This window comes from Equus przewalskii, chromosome 8 (genome assembly GCF_037783145.1).
Source record: "Equus przewalskii isolate Varuska chromosome 8, EquPr2, whole genome shotgun sequence".
Lineage (NCBI taxonomy): Eukaryota > Metazoa > Chordata > Mammalia > Perissodactyla > Equidae > Equus > Equus przewalskii.
In genome coordinates, this window is record NC_091838.1 from 16,822,681 (window position 1) to 16,842,210 (window position 19,530).

Consider the following 19,530-nt stretch of genomic DNA (forward strand, 5'->3'; position numbering starts at 1 on the left):
CAGCTCATGGACTGATAAAAATGTGGTGTGTCCAGCAATGAAATGCTACTATTCATCAGTAAAAAAGAATGAACTACTGACCATATTACAACATGGATCAAAATGCTATCAAAAACATTATATTAAAGGAAAAAGGCCAGACGCAGAAAACTACTTGCTATATGATCCTGTTTACATGAAATGTCCAGAATAGGCAAATCTATAGAGACAGGAAATTGATTAGTGGTTGCTTCACACAGGGTGTAGAAATGGAGATTAACTGTAAATGTGGCGTGAGGAATCTCATTTGGGGTGATGATAATATCCCAAAATGGATTATGATGGTGGTTCTACAACTCATGATGTTTACCAAAAATCACTGAATGATATACTTGAAACAGGTGAATTTTATGATACATAAATTATACTTCAGTAAAAATAGTCACATAGGGGAAAATACAAGCTACAAAACATGCTATTCCTCCTTGTTATTCATGGCTACTCTGGGTTCAGAAATTCATCATCATATTCAAATGATATTTCAAATCATCATATTCAAAAAGACTCCTAATTGGTTTCTGTGTCATCTCTGTAACTGTTCTCCATTTAAATTTAACCATGTAGAGTAGCCACAAGTTTATTCCTTCTAGTATTCCAAAATTAACAGAACATGCTCAGAAGTATCCAGAGATCTCTACTGCACTGAACCTAGCATTCCGAATCCACGATCTACCATTATTTCTACAACTCAATAACAAATCATCTGCTACAATATTGTAGGTTTTCTATGGTCCTTGCAATAAAACCACTTATTCTAAACTCCAAGACTTCCTCACAAGTCTCTTTCTCATCTAGTGTGTTTTGCCCCTTCTCATAGTATGTAGAAAACCTTCCCAATATTTAAGATTTCCTTCAAGTTTCATTTCCTTCAAGAGTTCTTTATTATTCTTTTAAGCCTACTTTAGCACTCTGCAGTAATATTTGTCTTAATCCTTCATTTTTACCCTTAAACATAGATGGTTTGGGGCTATGGAGAGCTCAGGAAACAGATGGACTGGGTTTGAATGATCACTGGACTATTTATAAGTTGTGTCCTTGAGCAAGCCTGATTAACCTTTATTTAATTTACTCACTTATAAAATAGAGATAGTTTGTCATTGTTTTGTTGAAAAATTATATATCATGCACGAGGACATTTAGCACAGCAACAGGAACGTTGAAAGAAATCGGTAAACGTCAGTTCTTAATACAATTTTTATTATTTTCTATTAAATTTTGATCGAACTGTTTTCTAGTGAATGTCTTAATTCCTATGACTAGATGACACATTTTGAGAATAGAAATGTCTTTGTGCTCTCTAGAGCACTAGGCACAATGACTAGACAACTATTTATTGATTGAATTATTGATTGACTAATTAATTAAAAAAACTAAAGGAAAAACAGAGTTTCTGCATCTACGCTGTGTGTTATGGAATTGAGGGTTTTTTTCCAGTTCTGCCTGAATGTCTATTCTCTCGAGCTTGTCTGTATCTGGATACACCAGTCAGAGAGCAACTGCAACATGCAGCAACACAATATATCACATCATCAGCAAACAGAAAAATGACAAATTTTTATTTCCAGACACCCATATATGGATCATTCATTCACTCATTTCTTTGGCTGCATAATTATGACCTGGGGTAAAAACGTGACCAGTTTCTAACTTCAAAGAGTTCAAATCTAATAGACCAAGATATATTAACAAGAAAATTCTTAAAGAATCACAGCACATGAGATTGAGATGGGCACAGGAATGTAGTAGCAACTGGGACACAAAGGAAAGATGTAAGGGGAGTCAGGAAAGGATTTGGAAGGCTTAACACTAATAAAAGATAGAGGTTTCAAGAAGTGAAAAAGAAGCTAAGAGAGTTTTCCATGAAGTGGGAATATAGAATATCTAAGTATGAAAGCTTAAAAGTAACATCTGTGGTTCCAAGGATGGCAAGCCATTCACAACGGCTGGAGGAACAGGATGTAAGGTGAAGAGATGGTTTGGCCAGATTATTGAGAATGATGTGTGTCAAACCAACAACTAGCTTGAATTTTATCCTAACAGAAACAGTAACATGATCAGATGTTTATTTTAGAAAAATCTCCTTAGTTTTGAGTAGATGGATCGATGGAGTATGACTGAAGGCATAAAGATAATTTTCAAAATAGCTTAGGTGAGAGATGGTGAGGATTTTGAATTAAGGCAAAAACAAAGTAAGTTTAAGGATTTCAGCTTTGACATTTTAAGACTGAAATGCCAATAGGACATCTAGTCAATAGGTTCTGTGTTGTTGCTGTTTTTCTTCTTCTTCATGGTAGTGGTGGTGTTTTGGTTTGGTTTGGTTTATATAATTCTGAACCTCAGGGAGAGATCCAGAATAGAGAACTGACTTACAGCCAATCATGGGTGTGAATGACGTTACTGAGAGAGAGAATGCAAGATGAGAATAGAAAACAAGAGAAACAAAAGTAGTATTCATAAACACCAAAATTTTAGGGGCAGGCAGAGGGAGAGACCTTGCAAAGAGGGCTAAAATAGATGGTCAGAGAGCTAGATAATTGGAAGAGAATGGTGGCTCAGAAAATGGAAGAAGCAGAAGTTTCAAGAATAAGGAAATGGTAGTCAACTATACCAATTTCCACCAAGATTAAATAAAATGAATGCTGATAGTAGTTCATTGGATTTGGATATGAAGAAATAAATGTTCACTTTTTCAGTGGATTAAAGAATTAATGGGGGCCAGCCCCTTGGCCTAGTGGTTAAGTTTGGCATGCTCTGTTTCAGTGTCCTGGTTTCAGTTCCCAGGCACAGACCTACACCACCTGTCAGCAGCCTTGCTGTGGTGGTGACCCACCCAAAAAATAGAGGAAGACTGGCACAGATGTTAGCTCAGGGCAAATCTTCCTCAGGAAAAAAAAAAAAAAAAAAAGAATGAATGAGTGGGAAGGAAGCTGAGCCTCTCCGGGGATTTTGATGTAAAGGGCATACAATGGGCAGGAGGGGTAGTAACTAATGGGGAAACATGAAATAATTCATATATTTCTTGACTATTGGGAGATGCTTGAGAATGTCCATAGCCCACAGGAAAGTAGGAAAGGATGAGCTGAAAATACAGCACAAGAAAGAGAAGAGATATTTTTAGATAGAAAGAAAGAAAGTATTTTCTCAAAAGCAACCCTGAAAAAGGATAATTCAAACCTCTTTCTCTGAGACTGGATGAAAAATAAAGGGGAGGGGCTGCTCACATACATGAGGATAGGTTTATGGGATGTGAAGAGACTTCACACTTGATGGACTCAAGTTGTGTCTATTTGTTTGGTCTTGTCTGTTGTTGGTTTCGTTGTCTTGAGAAGTAGGAAGCCAAGAATAAGTTTGGGAGAGCTGATATGGAAAATGAGATTGGAAGCTGATTAAGAGTACACAAATGAACTGCCGAGGTGAATTGAGAAATAAAATTAAAGACGATACTATTGCATTGCAACAATCTCCATAATTACGTGATTTCTTTCTGTAGTGCTCATCAGCCTATGGGTAGAAATATAGAGTATGAATAGGTTGGGTGGACCCAAGGTGGAAAGTCAGCAGCAAAGCAAGACTAAACGGGCAAGGCATTAATGTGGTATACCACTGAGGTCTCAGCTAGATAGGGCAGCCATAAGGAGGCAATGCAAGGGCGTGGAGTTCTTAGGGAAGTCATAGAAGAGGAGTAGTGGGACTAACGGAGTGAGAAAACTGAAAGGACCATATTATCAAAGACCGATGCACAGGAGTTTGAGTCCAGAGATAGAACAGAACTAGGTCTGATAAGGTCTGGGGGGGCCAAAGGTGTCAGGTATCGGATAGAAGCTATTGAAGAATAGAATGGAAAGATATTTTGAATAGAGCTTGTTGGACAGCTTGGTTATGCAAAGTGTCAAAGTCCTCAATGACTGAAGAATGTGAATGGTAAACTTACATCATATCAGATAGTAGGAACCTCAGAGGAAGAAGAATTTTTATTTAGAGTTGAAAATGAATCATCAATAAGTTGCAATGGAAAACTAGGATAAACACAATATTGCCTCTTATAACTGGTATGAGAAAATAATGAGTATTTGCATAAAAAGATGAGTGATGAAGAAATGTCTAGGAGGGTATTTGATTTCCACTAAGGACAGAAATTGGAGGCAGCAACAAGTAAAGACACTGAAGATATGGCACATCTTGTTTTCCATAAGATAAAAGAGTTCAAAATAAGATAGTTTTAAGGGCATTCTGCCTTAGGGAATGCTTTCCAAACCTGTTTTAGAAGAAAGGATGTGTCTTGGAGGAACTGAGACCTCCTGGTTTCCAATACCAACCTGAGCACAACTCCATCACTTATAGTGACACTGACATAATAGCCACTAGGAAAATAATAATATCACATCATACCTAAACATCTGATTAGGAGGTACTGTTATTTAATTAGATAAAAGGAGAAATTTCAAAAGAGATTAAAGGCCACAAAATGGAAACGATTCAGACACATCATCCTATAACCCTCAGCCTCAGCAACAGGCTCCAGCAAACTGGGAGGTACCCAAGACAAAAGGGCTGCAGCTGTAAGCGCAGTTGCCATAGCTGTAATGCTACGTTTGAAGTGTGCCGTTATATTCTATTTAGGACAACAGCTCTTTGGAAAAGGTGGCTAATGAATAAAAGAACACCCAAATATTCTCAGAGTGGTTTTTCCTCCTTCAATTCAATCGAATAAGCATGAATTGAGCATTTCCTCCTCTTGGCACTGTGCCAGGTGCTGAATATCTTCATGAATACAATTCATTATCATAGAAATTCTATTTTTTATTTTATTTATTTATATTATTGGTAAAATTTTCCTTATGTTTATAATCACAGAATTTATATCACTGAAATCTCTGGACTCATATCAAACATGGGTAAAATAATTCAGTTGATGATTTTGCAAGCTACACTGCCATCTATTTGCTAAAATTCTAAAGGGCACTCAGAACAAGCCTAAAGAAATTCTAGTTCTATGTGATTTGGGGCAACTTATTCTCTCTGAGCTTATTTTCACATCTTTAAGTTGGGGATAACAACAATGCTTACTTCCAGGATTGTTGGAATAATATAAAAGCATTTTATAAACTGAAATGCACACTTGAATGTTAGTTATTGATTTCTGAAAGCTAGCCACAGAGATGTGTGAAGACAAAGTTTGCCTTGTTACACCCTCTTTCACCGACTGTGTGAAAACACATCAAAAGTCGACTATTTATTTGACATTTGCACATCATGGCTGAGCAAAGACTGAAAAACCACAGATAAAATGAGTATGCTATGGTTGAATTTCCAGTATACAAAAGATGATTTATTAAGTTTCTTTGCTTTCCTTTTATGTCAACAGCTGTATGAAAAAGCCACTCGTCTAAGAAATGAAGAACTTCAGGCTTCTGTCGTCTAGCAGGAAACCAGTCAACAGTGGAATAAGGAGGTTTCCTCACTGTTACAGGGGGGTTGTTGAATTGAAGGTCATGAACCAACCTCATTCTGTACAACCAGCCTCCCCGGACAGAATCTAAATAAATCAGCAGGCTCACAAAAAGAGAAAGAAGTGGAAATTTGATGTTTTACAAATTTGGATTAGGAGTAATAGAGTTTAAATGTAATGTCCATTGAAAATGAAAGTGATAAGGTTGGCTAGGGTCAGTCCTTGAGTATAAAACATTTCCTCATGAATTTCTGACTATTTTCATTTATTCATGACTTGCTACGTTTACGGAGTTTTATTTCTTTTCTCTCTCTCAAGTTGAGGAATGATTCAAAGATGCAGTCAAATATTTAACTAAATCTATAAGGACTGAATTTATCAGACATACTTGCAAATAATTTAAAGAATAAGAAATTATAACTGTGGCCTCCTATATCTAATTTTATCAGTCTTGAAAAAGTTTAATATCCTTTTGCTTAATATAATTGAATGTGTTTGTTACTTGACCAAACCAAATATGGTTTTCCAGAACCTCAAAGCCCTTCAAAAAATCTCTAATATAAATTTTCTCGTAAAGAAATAGCTTTCGTAATTCTCTCAACCTTTGAACCCTTAAAGAGTTTAATAAAAAATATAAATCTATTCACATGATGCAAAAGGAACAGAGAGCTATATGTTAATGTTAGTGCTCTATAAGAAAAGAAATACTCAAATTTCTGAATAATCTGAACAGTAATTTTCAGTTTGTTATAGCAGGACATTTCTTATTTTCAAAACAAATCTTATATCCAAACCTTATGTATAGCACGGATAACACTGGAACTGCTCTGGCTGAAGGGAAGCAGGGCCCAGAAGGTGCTCCCTGAAGCACAAGGGTGTGCTCGTCGGCTTCTAAACACAAGTGGAAAAGTGAGGCCTCGAATCCCAGCAGTGCCATAGAGCGGGCGACCGTGGCTCTGAAGTACGACAGATTGGGTTCTGTCCTCGTCTGTTCAGGCTGGTTTAACAAAGTATCATAGATTGAGTGGCTTATAAGCAGAAATTTATTTCTCACAGTTCTGTAGGCTGGTAAGTCCAAGATCAAGGCGCCTGCAGATTCTGTGTGTCGTCTGGTGAGGGCCCAATTCCTGGTTCATAGATGGCGGTCTTCTTGCATTCTCACATGGCGAAAGGGGCAAGGGAGCTCTCTGAGGTCTCTTATAAGGGCACTAATCCCATTCACGAGGGCTCTACCTTTATGACCTAATCACCTCCCACAGGCCCCACCTCCAAGTACCATCACATTAGATTAGAGGGATCTCTACATTACACATTAGCGATCAGAGGAACAGGTTTCAATATTTGGATTTTGGAGGATACAGATATTCAGTCTATAGCAGGTTCCAGTCATACTACCACCATTACCTTCTCTAAGACTTAGTTCCTCCGTCTAAAAATGGAGACAAACAAAATTATCTCACAGCAGTTATACAATTTTAAATAAGTGAATGTAGGCAAATCTAGAGCATATCACATGGTCACAGCCAGGGGAATTTCAAGTGGAATACAGTCTACGAGAGTTGCTAGCCATTCTTAATCAGTTTCCCCTTCTACACATCCCTCAATATCTACAGCAGTGAGTCTCAAGCAGGAAGGCCTGGCTCCCTAGAGGGCTTGCAGTCCACCATCCACCAGATGAGAATTCCCAGGTTGGACTTTCATGTGGACAAATAAATTCAAACAGTAGTGCAGGGATATTAAGATGGTGTGACTGCCCTGACCAAGGAGTGAGGCAGACAGAGGGATGTAGGACGGTTCCCGGTTCCCCAGATCAGTTGACTGAGAGAAAGAGTGGCAGTATTCTGTAGGAAGAAGTTTCTGGTGAGGGTGGGGTGGTTGGTCAGAAGAAAGAGATGAAAACAGAGGAGATCTGGAGGTGGGAGCTATGTTGGGCATGCAAGCAAAATTAAGAGTCAGGAGGTGTTCACTCATCCTAGGATCCACCAGAAATGCAATCTGGGTTGTGGGGGGGGGGTTAAATCCACCAAAGCATTATTGATGTCCCCCAAGTTGATCACAAACACGGTCTCAAGTGGTGGAACCACAGAAGAGATGAGTGTAAGGAAACGGCATCTCTGACAGAGATAAATGACTTGCATGTTCAAGGTCTGAGTACTGTTCCCTCTCATTTCATTGTCCTTGGAAGCAGGTCTCCCAGGCTGGGATATTTTTGTCCCTTCTAGAAGCGTAGACTCTACATAGATATTTCTCAACATTTGCCGTTTCTAAGTAAAGATGTGTGGTAATTCTTGATTACATTTTCTTGACATCATTTGAAGTTTGTCTCCTTAAGCAATAAACCCTTCATATTTCTTCTTTGATTACATCCTCTTTCAAGAAATTCCCTTTTACAACATGCCTGCTTTCTTAACATTGGGATGCAAATACTTTCTTAATAAACATTTAAAAGCATCAGTGAAACTTAAAAAGGAAATGACAAGTTCCAGAAATTCAGATTTAAATAAAATAAATACAGACATCTGATTCATGATTCTTAAGAAATCTGAATAGCTTTTTATAGCTGTGACATCGTAGGGAGATATCTACTTACAAATTACTCAGCTTCTCTTTTTCCCAAGAAGCTGGTGTTATTCTGAATAAAAATGTTCCAATATATTGAAGTAAATAACTGAAAGTTAAGTATTCAAATCTGTTTCTAATTTATAAGATTCTTGTGAATATCATTTAAGCTTTGTTTCGGAAACTCTGAGAATCACTAGACGAAGTGCTTTTTTATGTAAGCAAACTAAATCATCTGCCGAAAGTGATGAGTAGGTTCCTGTATTCTGGCAAATGATTCACCAAGCTTCTCTCGAAAGAGCAAAACCCTAAACCTAGATCTAAAAAAAAATCATACAAGAAGTCATGCTTCATTGCTGTAATAAGAACAGAAGGTTATTGTATGATGGTTAAATTCTTTGATTTTGTAAAATAAGAATGAAAGGGAGAGCTGTATCTACTTTAAATTAAAACATGTAAAGTTACAATAAAACAAAGATGGTAGACAAGTCAACGGAGGCTAACTCTCCCTTGGTCAGACGGGGAGCAGGCCCTGGATTTGGGTCACCCGGATTAGATGCAATCTGGCTTCTTGACTTACAAAACTGAGAGATCTAAGGCAAGTTATTGCATCTCCCTAAATCTTAGTCTTCCCCTCTACAACTTGGGTAATAAAGACCTGTTGGCAAAGAATAAGGGACAATGTTTGTAAAGTACCTGGCAAAAATTAATATTAAATAAATATTGGTTGTGACATTATTACGTCTAGTAAATTAAAATGAAAAGAAAAATTCAAACTAAGAAGAATGGGTCGGGCTCTCAAAAACAAATGACACTAGCAAATTTTATTTGAGAATATATTAATTTAGATCCTTGCCTCATAATAACCACCAAAATAAACTCAAAATTGATTAAAGAATTTGAGGGGGAAATGTAAAGAGATTTTAGGTAAATATTTATCTAATATTGGGGAGAGAAAGCTATGTCTAAAAGGAATGAAAGAAACTAGAAGCAGAAAAGTATAGTTTCAGTATAATAAAAAACTATCATAAACATTAAAAGGCAAAAGAAAAATTACTAAAAATACATGCCACAAATATAAAATGGAACAAGCCATTATTTTTGATGCATATGAATACTAACAAATCAATAGGAAAACAACGCAAAAGAAATATGGCCATATCACAAAAAAAATCATAAAAATGGAAATACATGAGTCTAATAAATATGGTAAAAATTGTTTACTAGGAATCAAGGAAATTTACTAGTAAACAAAGAAATTCAACTTTAAGAACTAAAAATATTCCACTTTACATTTATCAGGATGATAGATTAATTTTGTGAAATTTTTTGTTTATTCTTTTTAAGAGAATACTTAATTCCAGTTTTGAGAGGATTGGAAGATTCCTGGTTAAAGTGGCAACTGGACTTTTTCTGGGATGTATCAAGAACTTCAGAACAGTTCATACTCTGACCGTTTCAGGAAAATAGCCTGAGGAAAACACTGAGACACTGACGGTGATTTTGTGCACAGTTCAACTCCAGAGAGTTATTTCTAAGCCCAAAATCTAAGAAGCAACCTACAGTAGTGTTTCCCAGCCTTTTTCACATCAAAACAAACGTAGAAAATAACACTTGTACAACACACAGTGGGTCCTGGTATAGGCTATTTGCACCAGAATGAGACCCAAAACAGTTCCTGGGAGGGCGGAATGCCTGGATCCCAACATACGTGTCACCAATCCACGACCATCATTATTAGCCTGGGACAAACTAGTTGAGAATATCTAACATAAAAAGCTAACATTAATTCAAATATAACAGCTCTATATTACAGTTTGACACTAAAATTAAAGGCTTAAACTTTAAAAAGAGGATATTTGATCTAATAGGTACTAAAACAGATAAGGTGCAATAATACAAAGATAATAAAATTAGGTTTACAAAGAATTTTATGTGAGACTATTGTCATTATGTTCCATAACATAAAGAAAAGCAAAATAAGCTGCTTATGAACTATAGTCCAAAATTTAAATTATGATATGACATATTTATAGATATACATGCATAAAAATACTGGAAAAATAAGACAAAACATGGAAGTTCATATTTCTCTGTTATGGTATTTGGATTTTAAATTATATTCTTTACTGAATTTTCCAAAATTTTTTATACTAAATATTATTATATTTATAATAAAAAAATTTGAAATAAAGAAAACTGTAACAGAGACAATAGGAAGTAACACCAAATTGTAGTTCAAAAATATTTTGCAAATCTAATATTGATATTGATGTTAATATTTATTAACATTTGGAAATCTCTAAAAATCTATGCATGGAAAAGACGAAAAAAGATTTAATATCTTAAAAAAGGGGATGATCATTCAATATGACCCAACAGTCAAAATCCTTTCAAATATAGTTCCTAAAATAATTTTTTCCCTTATGCTCTTTTAATACACATCATCTTAGATCAACATAACAGCAGGAATATGTAATATTTTTTCAGTTTGAGTCAGCACATTCCTGAGACTCAGACTTATACATGATCACTTCTCATAATAGGCAAAACAATGATCTTGACTAGATTTAATGTGGTTGAGAAGAAAGGGAGCCCACAAATGTTTAAGCTTCTCTGGGAAAGCACTGCACATCCAACCATTTTAATGTAATCTATATAGTTTTCTTAGCTGAAGAAGATGAACATGCAAGGGAAACATTTGTGGGGATCTTAATGTATTTCCATCCCCACTAGGGGACTGAATATAAACTTACTGTCTTTCACACACAAATGGGCCATTCCAGCACACAACTTCCACACTTCATAATCAGAGTATGGATAGCGTTTTTACCTCACTACACAAACAGAATCCGTATTGCTTTTCTTCCTCTTTAGTCTATGTATATACCAGTCAATGAAATTTGCAGTAGCTGGCAATCATTTTAATAAATAATTAGCAACAACTTCAAAATACTGAAAGCATCAAAATACATTTTCTCTTTTGCCCACCATATTTCTAAGAATGAATGGACTCATCATGAGTTGTGGTCTCAGGACATTACTGGCATGATGTCATACATGTTTTTGGGTATTATTTGCTTACAAATAAATTGTACTTATTCTACATCATTGCATATTAGGCCCCTCTTGCTTCCAATTATCTTAAAAATCAAATGCAGATTTAACTGATCCCAAGATATAATTTCATCATTTTACTAATGGAAAAACAGTGAAATTATGTAAAGAAATTAATTATGAAAGCTACAATCAATGTTTTATACTTATTATGTCCTACTTGATCATCTTAGGCCATTTTTTCCGATACAAAAGTGTTAGAAGTTACCTTTTAAAAATTCATAGAAGTTTCAAAAAATATTTGCATCGATTTGGGCAAATATTTCCATTTTCTTTGTGTTAGAAATCAACAAACCTGAAACGTCAAAAGATAAAATCCCACTATATTCCAAAATTTGGTTAGATAACTTGCCTACTAAAGTACTTAGTTTTAAGCACTTTTATTGGTGTCCTAGATCTGTGAGTGATAAAAACCAATCAAAATTCCACAGGCTAGAAGGAAAAAGAAATGGTAAAAAACCTTTAGGGTTGAGCAAAATGTGTAGTAATTGCTGTTCTTTAGCTGACAATTCATTGCTACAATGAGCTGCCAGCAATATGTCAACAGTATCTTTCAAGAGACAGAATCCACCATAATTTATTACTTCTATTTGGTGAGATGATAATGAACATTAATTTCTCTTTTTTTTCATCTTGCAAGAGTACAAGTTGAAATATGTTTAGTCTTAATTCCATAAATGTTAGCTGTGTGCCTATTTTTCCACGCTAGATATACAATGTAAGAAAAAATTGCAACTTGTTCATTAACCTACTCATTCAACATTGATTCCATTGACCAGCTATTTAAATCAATTTACATATAATTATAAACCCTCTAAAATATATGCAACAATTTACTTTCCATAAAATTATACTTGGGTATGAAAAACAATCTGGAAGATTTTTGTTGGAAACATTTAAAATGTCAAGTTGTGAGGCTGATGAAACAGACAAAACTTTCATGATGAGAGGGCTGTGTGTAGGGAGGAACAATATTAGTAAGGAACAAGGTAGAAAGTAGCGGTATCAAAATTCATAGTTAAGAAAATAGTCTAAATGTTCACCAAAAATTCATACCCATCTAGAAAGCTATCGGTACAATTCTTTTTATGCTTGTTGTCAAGTCTAAGTGATAATTTTGTAGTTTTACATCTTCTAAATATATAGGTCTTTTTCAGCATGTCTTACGAGACAAGAGGTAAAGATATGGGGAAAAGAAATGGGATAAAAGGAACTAATCTCCAAGGGGACAATGCTATTTGGCTTGAAAGTAGTATGCAGGTTTCTAGAGTAGAGAAATAAAAGGCATTTGTGCATCCACCTATTGTGAAAGTCATATGATTTTAGTAGAATGCAAAATTTTCCTTAAATCTCAGCAATCCGTGCTCATTGCATTTAGTGGAATTCCTCTCTAAACATAATTCCCAAGAGCACCTCAGGTTTGTTATCAGAGGATTGCACTGTGATAATTAACAATCAGATATGGAATAGAAATGCAGGTAGAACTCTTTGCTGACCTAAGTGCTTCAGTGGCTGAATAAAAATTTTAAAAATTAACAAAAATCAATTTACCTAATTCTTTCCCATAAAAAGAAATTCATTTAGGAAAAATGCCCTTCCTATCAAAACTGTTTTCTGAATTTGTATGTCAGTTGTGTGTTACTGGACGTATGCACATAAATCTTTCTTTATCTTCATGGCTTCCAATTATAGTTTGTATCAAAAGAGAATTATATACATTTAACCCAAATCTTTTCTTTTTTAAGTTCATATTCATGGGTTCTTGGGAAAATGTATTATATGTGGGAAATCCCAACTTCAGACAATTAGGTCCATACCTTACTACTTGAGAGTAGAAGTAGAAAGAATCAGTGGAGAATGAGAAAAAAGAAAAAAGCCATTCATTTGTCCCTAGAACATCAATAAACAAAATGTTTTGTTTATTTACTAATCAACAAAGAACAACACTAGTCAAGCTTATAAGCGATCAAAGTTTAGCTCCAATCCAGCTAAGTAGACACTTTATTAAGATGATTCTGGAATCTCCTGAGTCTAACTTTTGGATCAGGTTTGCCACAGGAATTTTTCCTAGACACGTGTTATCTTCCTTTTCACTTTCCTACTGAGCATTTTCCTAATTTTAAGATTCCCTTCTTGTGACACTGCCCTGGTTTCTTAGACTTCTCCAATTGTTAAGGACCCAAGCAAGACTAGTCCTCTTGTGTTCCAAACTTACTGATCCCTTCCTCCAATAAAAATCTACCCATCTTATGATCCAATCCCTCAAACTTCTACTTTTTCACTATCTACTTAATCTAACGAATAATTCTATCTTTGATATTGGCTACTGATAATGGCCTAATTTTTATCCTTTCTATATTACACGTGCTATTTAATAGTGGCTTCAGCGCCTTAATAATTGTACGGACCCTGGGAAGTTCTGTGAAAGAGAGTTTGGGTACTGGGAAATATGTTTTAGTTCTGCCCTGTCTCTGTGACTTGGGACAAATCACCAGATCTTTTGGAAGCTCAGCATTGTCGTCTAAAACTTAGAGTATTACTGACTTCACAGAAGCATCTATCACAACTCATCCAATAAGAAACAGATAATTTGAATAGCCCCCTATATTACCAAGAAAATTGAATGTATAATTAACAAGTCTAAATGATAAGTCACAGGACCTGCAAAATTCAGAGACATTTGATATTAAGTATGTGAAAACGCTAAACAATTAAAAAGTGCTATACAAATAGGTGATATCAGTATTATTACTACTATCTTTTTAGTTAGTTTTACATATCTCCTCAAATAAATAAAATTCTGCAGAGGGAAAATGTACTATAAATATAACTTTTTTAACTCCTGGGAATTTTAGGAAACCTTTCCCTACTGGAGTCTTTATTTTAATTTTTCTTCGACTTTAACTAAGAAATGATGACCCGTTACATAAAATCTCATGGGAGTCAGTTCATAATGGGCTGGTCAGTATTGATTAATGAATGAAATAAATAAGATATTTACCAAGGAAAAAAGAAAAATGTCAATAAGATATTGAATGATAAATGTCTTCCTTAATTATCTTTTCATCTTCCCATTATGCTCATGTTTGTTTAATACTTTCAAAACAAAATAGAATTTTGAAAATTAAGAAAGCTATAGGAATTGTGACATTAAAAAATCATTGATATTAAGTCTATGGATCATTGGTCTACAAAAAATTATGCACTATAATTATGAACTAAAAGGTCATAATCAATATCTACTGCTTAATATTTTCTTCCTAAGATTCTCTTTTTTTTGGTTCATTTTAAATAAATAGATTCGTCTGACAAATTCGGCTTAAATCTTCACAAGATGTAGCTATGTTAAGAGACATTCCAGAACACAGAAGGAGGAGGAAGAGAGGGAAATTCCAAAAGAATGACTTGCTTACTTAGGAGAGGATAAAAATGTACATCTAAATGTTGCTTTTACCTCACTCAAGTATTCACAAAATATTCATGAAATATTTTAAACACAGGTTAAGCCACTGAGTAAAAAAGTTTCCAAGAATTTATTACCCACTTATTAATATCCAATACCCAACATGGAAAGTTAGCAAATAGAGAGAACATGCATTGAAACCACCCTAAATGGTTTTCAACATTTGTGGCATATTTATATTTTTGCAGGATATGACTCAAAATTTGAAATTTACTTTGAACTATTCTACACTGCTTATGGTAATAGAGAAAAAAGTTGTCTTTTGTTGCAATTTGCCATTAAAATTTAGATAAAGCCACAATTTTCTTCTTGATTTACCAAAACTACAGTCCTAAGAAATAATATTTAGGGAATTTGCATCTAACATATCATCAATCCGACATAATTTTTTTTGAAAAATCCACATTTTCTTCATAATAAAAGTAGCTGCCATCTAGAAATTATGTTCAGGGTCCTGATATTAATTTATTATCCATGTATTGTTTATATTCCATATACTTCCAAAAAGAATGAAATGTTTAATTTGACATTAAATAGAATTGTAGAATTTTTAAAAATTCAAAATCTAATGAATTAAAAATGACAATAAGTAAATTTGACTTAGAACAAATTTTTGCATTAGGAACGCACTATGTGAGCACCGTGAAAAGAAAGCAAAAACCTCTAAAGGTCAGTTTGAAATCGCTCAGCAGAAATTTAACCAAAAAAAGCTCATTTCTTTTCTTTTCACCCTTGGATATTTAGGTAATATTAGGTAAGCCAAATCCTATGGACAGGATAAAACTTGATTTAAGAAAGTGATTAAAAAAAGAATCTAATGGTATCCATTTAGATATGAGGGAGAATATGGGCTTTGGTGGAATTCACAGATGATGAAACAATCTTTGCAAAAAGTGATGAATGACAGATTATTGTAACCTCAATGATGGCATGCTTTTATCATCATGAGATTATGGAGACACACTGAAGTTTATAAATGCCAGAAAGCACCTTAAAAAAAAAGTTAATATAATCCCAGATATTATCCAAAGATAATATTTGTACCAACTACATACTCCATTATACTTTCTGACGTGGGAAAATTATCTGGAACCCCAGGTTTAGTTGTGGCATAACCCACACTTTATAAGGGACTTGGCAAACAAGAATGTATTCAGAGAAAGCATCAGCGGTATCAAGTCTTTGAAAACTACATGATGTAAAACTTGGTCGAAGGAACAAATTGTGTTTTGGCTGAAAAAATTCTCAGATGGGAAATGCTAACAGCTTCTAACATCTGGCGATCAGTTAAAAGGAAGAAGGATTGGACTCAGGCTATTATCCCAGGAGTAGAACTAAGATCGATGGTTACAAGTGGTTGTGAGGAAGATAAGAAAACGTCTAACAAATAGGAATAAACTGTTTATAAAAGAAATAGAAAGGCACTAGAAACATCAAGAAATGTGAAGTAGAAGGGAAATTGACTAGTGCTCTACTCCTGACCTCATTACTCTTTTAGCTTTGGAACCGTGGTCCAGTTATCAAGCTTCTTTGACTTTCTGTTTCCTTACAATAAAATGGGTGCCCCTGCATTGGGTGAAGGTGGGATAACAGCTTATCATACTGAGGTAGGGGAGACGAAGGGCTGAACTAGATGGCTGCCATGGTTTGTTCTATTTCTAAGGTTCTACCATTTTGGAGTATGAGGAATTATGGTACTTTTCATCTCATGGTGAGAAATTATTGCTAAATAATTTCATTCATTCAACCTATATGTATTATGTGCCTACTATGTTTAGGCACTCTTCTAAGGATGCAGATGTGAAAAAAAGAACAAAATTTCTTGCCCTTTTAGATCTTATATTATGTAGAAGGAGACGGACAATAAACACAACAAGTATATTACACAGTATGGTAGAGGGTGATAAGTACATATAGAAAAATAAAGCAGAGAAATTCAAACTTTTAAATACAGCCAAGGAAGCTTCAATGAGAAAGTGACATAGGAACAGATACATTAATTTTATCAGTAATTTTTAAATTAATTTTATTACGAAATCCATTGGAAAATGTGGTACTCTCAATCGAATCCTGTGATCCAAACAATATAATCTCATCAGAGACTGTTATGGGCTGAATTGTGTTCCCCCAAAATTTACAAGTCAAAATCCTAATTTCCAGCACTTCAAAATGTCACTGTATTTGGAGATAGGGTTTTTAAAGAGGTAGGGAAGTTAAATAAGATTATTAGCATGGTCCTAATCCAATATGACTGGTGTTCTTATAAGAAGAGCAGATTAGGACACAGACATGTACAGAGGGATGACAATGCGAAGATACAGGGAGAAGATGGCGATCTCCAAGCCAAGAAAAACCTCAGAAGAAACCAACCCTGCTAACACTTGGACCTTGACTTCTCTCTCCAGAATTGGGAGACAATGAAGTTCTATTTTTTTAAGCCATTCAGTCTGTGGTGCTTTAGTATAGCAACCCTAGCAAACTAACTCAGAGAATATTATGGTTTATAAACCCAGTCTAAATATTAAATTTAGGATAATGCAAGATTGCATAGTCATTTCGATAGCAACTCAGAATCTTTTATAAACTTTATATTTAGAATTTACATGTAGATTTCAGTTTCTCTGTATTTATTCCTTTTTTTCCTTTTCTATTTATTTATTTATTTATTTTTTTGGTGAGAAAGATTGGCCCTGACCTAATATCTGTTGCCAATCTTCCTCTTTTTGCTAAAGGAAGATTATTGCTGAGCTAACATCTGTGTCAATCTTCCTCTAATTTGTATGTGGGATGCTGCCACAGCATGGTTTGAGAGCAGTGCTAGGTCTGAGCCCAGGATCTGAACCTGCAAACCCGGGGCTGCCAAAGTAGAGCTCATGAACTTAACCACTATACCACCAAGCCATCCCTTGTATTTATTCTTTCAACACTAAATTGCATTGAAAATCTTAAACCTAGTGGTTTTCTACCAATATACTCTATTGAAGAGATATAGTTATATGTACATAAGTTATACGTAAACTTTCAGAATACGCAAAACATTTATTTTTCTATCAAGATATGTATAGGTAAACATTGAAGTTTAAGATGGCAGCTCATAATCTTTTAGAATGTTCACGTGCACAAGCAAGTAGTTACTAATAACAGAACTTAGATTTTTCCCACCTCATTCAAATCTTCTTCCCTAATTTTCAAAAGAGCTTAGTGCAGCCTTGCTGTGTACCTGTGACCAGGGTGGCCACCTCCTGATACAGGCACCACGCGTGAATCTGTGGGAAATCCTGGAGGTACACTTAAAAATATTCTTTGCTTTAAAAAGTATTGTTTCCTATTCCTTCCTCTTCCTTTTAGGTTTTCCCGTTAGTGACATACATTAGTTTTAGAGATGAAAATAAAAAGTAAATGGCTATACTTACAGGTCCTGGTAATTTAGACCCTTTCCCAAATTCTTCACCCTCCTCCATTAGCGCTTCTTCGGTCCCAGGTAAGGAATCTATTTTTACAAAAAGAATGAATAAATTATAGTCATATATTGCTTATTATTTCTCTGATATATAAACCTATTAGGAAAAGCATATTAAAGTGACCAAACTGGTTGTTCTTTTGTTTTTTGGCTACACAATTTAAGTGCCATCCTTTTCTCTCTTTTAAATGGCACAGAAAATCCTGAGAAGTCTGGAGAAGTGGTGGTGGGTTTCGTATTTTAATGCATTGAGCAAGAATTTGCGGTTACTTAGCTTGAATAGATTGAGGAGTGGGTGAGGAGAGACTTTCAAATATGTGATTAAAATTATGGCAATTCTTTCCATATGTGTGCCGAGTTAAATTAATTATAACAAGTATTTCTATGGGTTATAAAGAATTCTGCAATAAAGATAGATATATGGCACATCTAGAAATAGTCTGTGTTTTAATACCTTCGAATCAAAAAAATCAGTTAAGAGACAGGTATTTTAAACCACTGGAGACTTTTTATTTATTAACATTTGAAAAAGCCATATGAATCCCTAAAGAAGATTTCCCTTCAGATTCACATACATATGGACACAGATTTTTCTGTTGCATAAAATGTGTGCTCTGGGAAGAAAACCAGAGCATTAAATCTTTCAAACCCTTAATGGCCACCCAAGACCAAAGAGACTATAGAAAGCTTAGCAAAATCCACAGCCATAGCTTTTGAACCATGGAACTCTCTCTATCTCTGATAATTCAAAATTTTACTTTCGAGAAGAAAAATACTAAATCTCAGGGCACATCATTTATCTAGATGTAAATGTAGATTCCATTTTAGAACATGGAATTCTTTCCATCATAAAAATTGCTTTGGGAAAACCACATACCTTCTCAAGTTGTAGATAAATTTATAAATCATACCTATCACCCTTCTAAATAGAACACAGACATCAAAAAGAAGTCAATTTTTGTTCATAAGATCAGGATAGATGATGAGAATCACACCAAATTCAAAAATATTCATCCACTTACAAAGAATATTTGAATTCCTCATCTACTAAAACCCAGTTGTAAGGGTGATGATAGACTCTTTAAATGAGGATGTATAAATTAGCACAATTTAAGTCCGCCACAATTTATGTTCTACGAACTGTGAGCAAATACTAGTGTAATTTTAGTATTCACTCAGTATTTTTCCTGTTTTATTTGTGTGTTGAAATTCTTATTTGAGTAGAATATTAACTTAATAAATAAATAATATTAAAATGTTTTATCCTACATTACAAAGCAAGTTATTTCATATATAGTAGAAGAAAACCCACACTCTAGTGGATTTGCTGATTTATTAAAGTTAAAAATACTATACTATACATGAGTTTTCAAGTTCCTCTCACTGAGTAATTAATGGTTTTAAAGAGGTATTGTCATTCTGTTCGACTTTTCTCACATGTAT

General features: G+C 34.6%; 1 protein-coding gene across 1 annotated transcript in view; it reads right to left on the reverse strand.

Moving 5' to 3' along the window:
* Positions 1 to 19,530, reverse strand: part of C8H8orf34 (chromosome 8 C8orf34 homolog) — a 370,490-nt gene that overhangs the window by 65,017 nt on the left and 285,943 nt on the right. Inside the window, 1 exon segment of the mRNA XM_008518734.2 lies at positions 18,041 to 18,117. Within this exon segment, the coding sequence (XP_008516956.2) occupies positions 18,041 to 18,117 (77 nt within the window).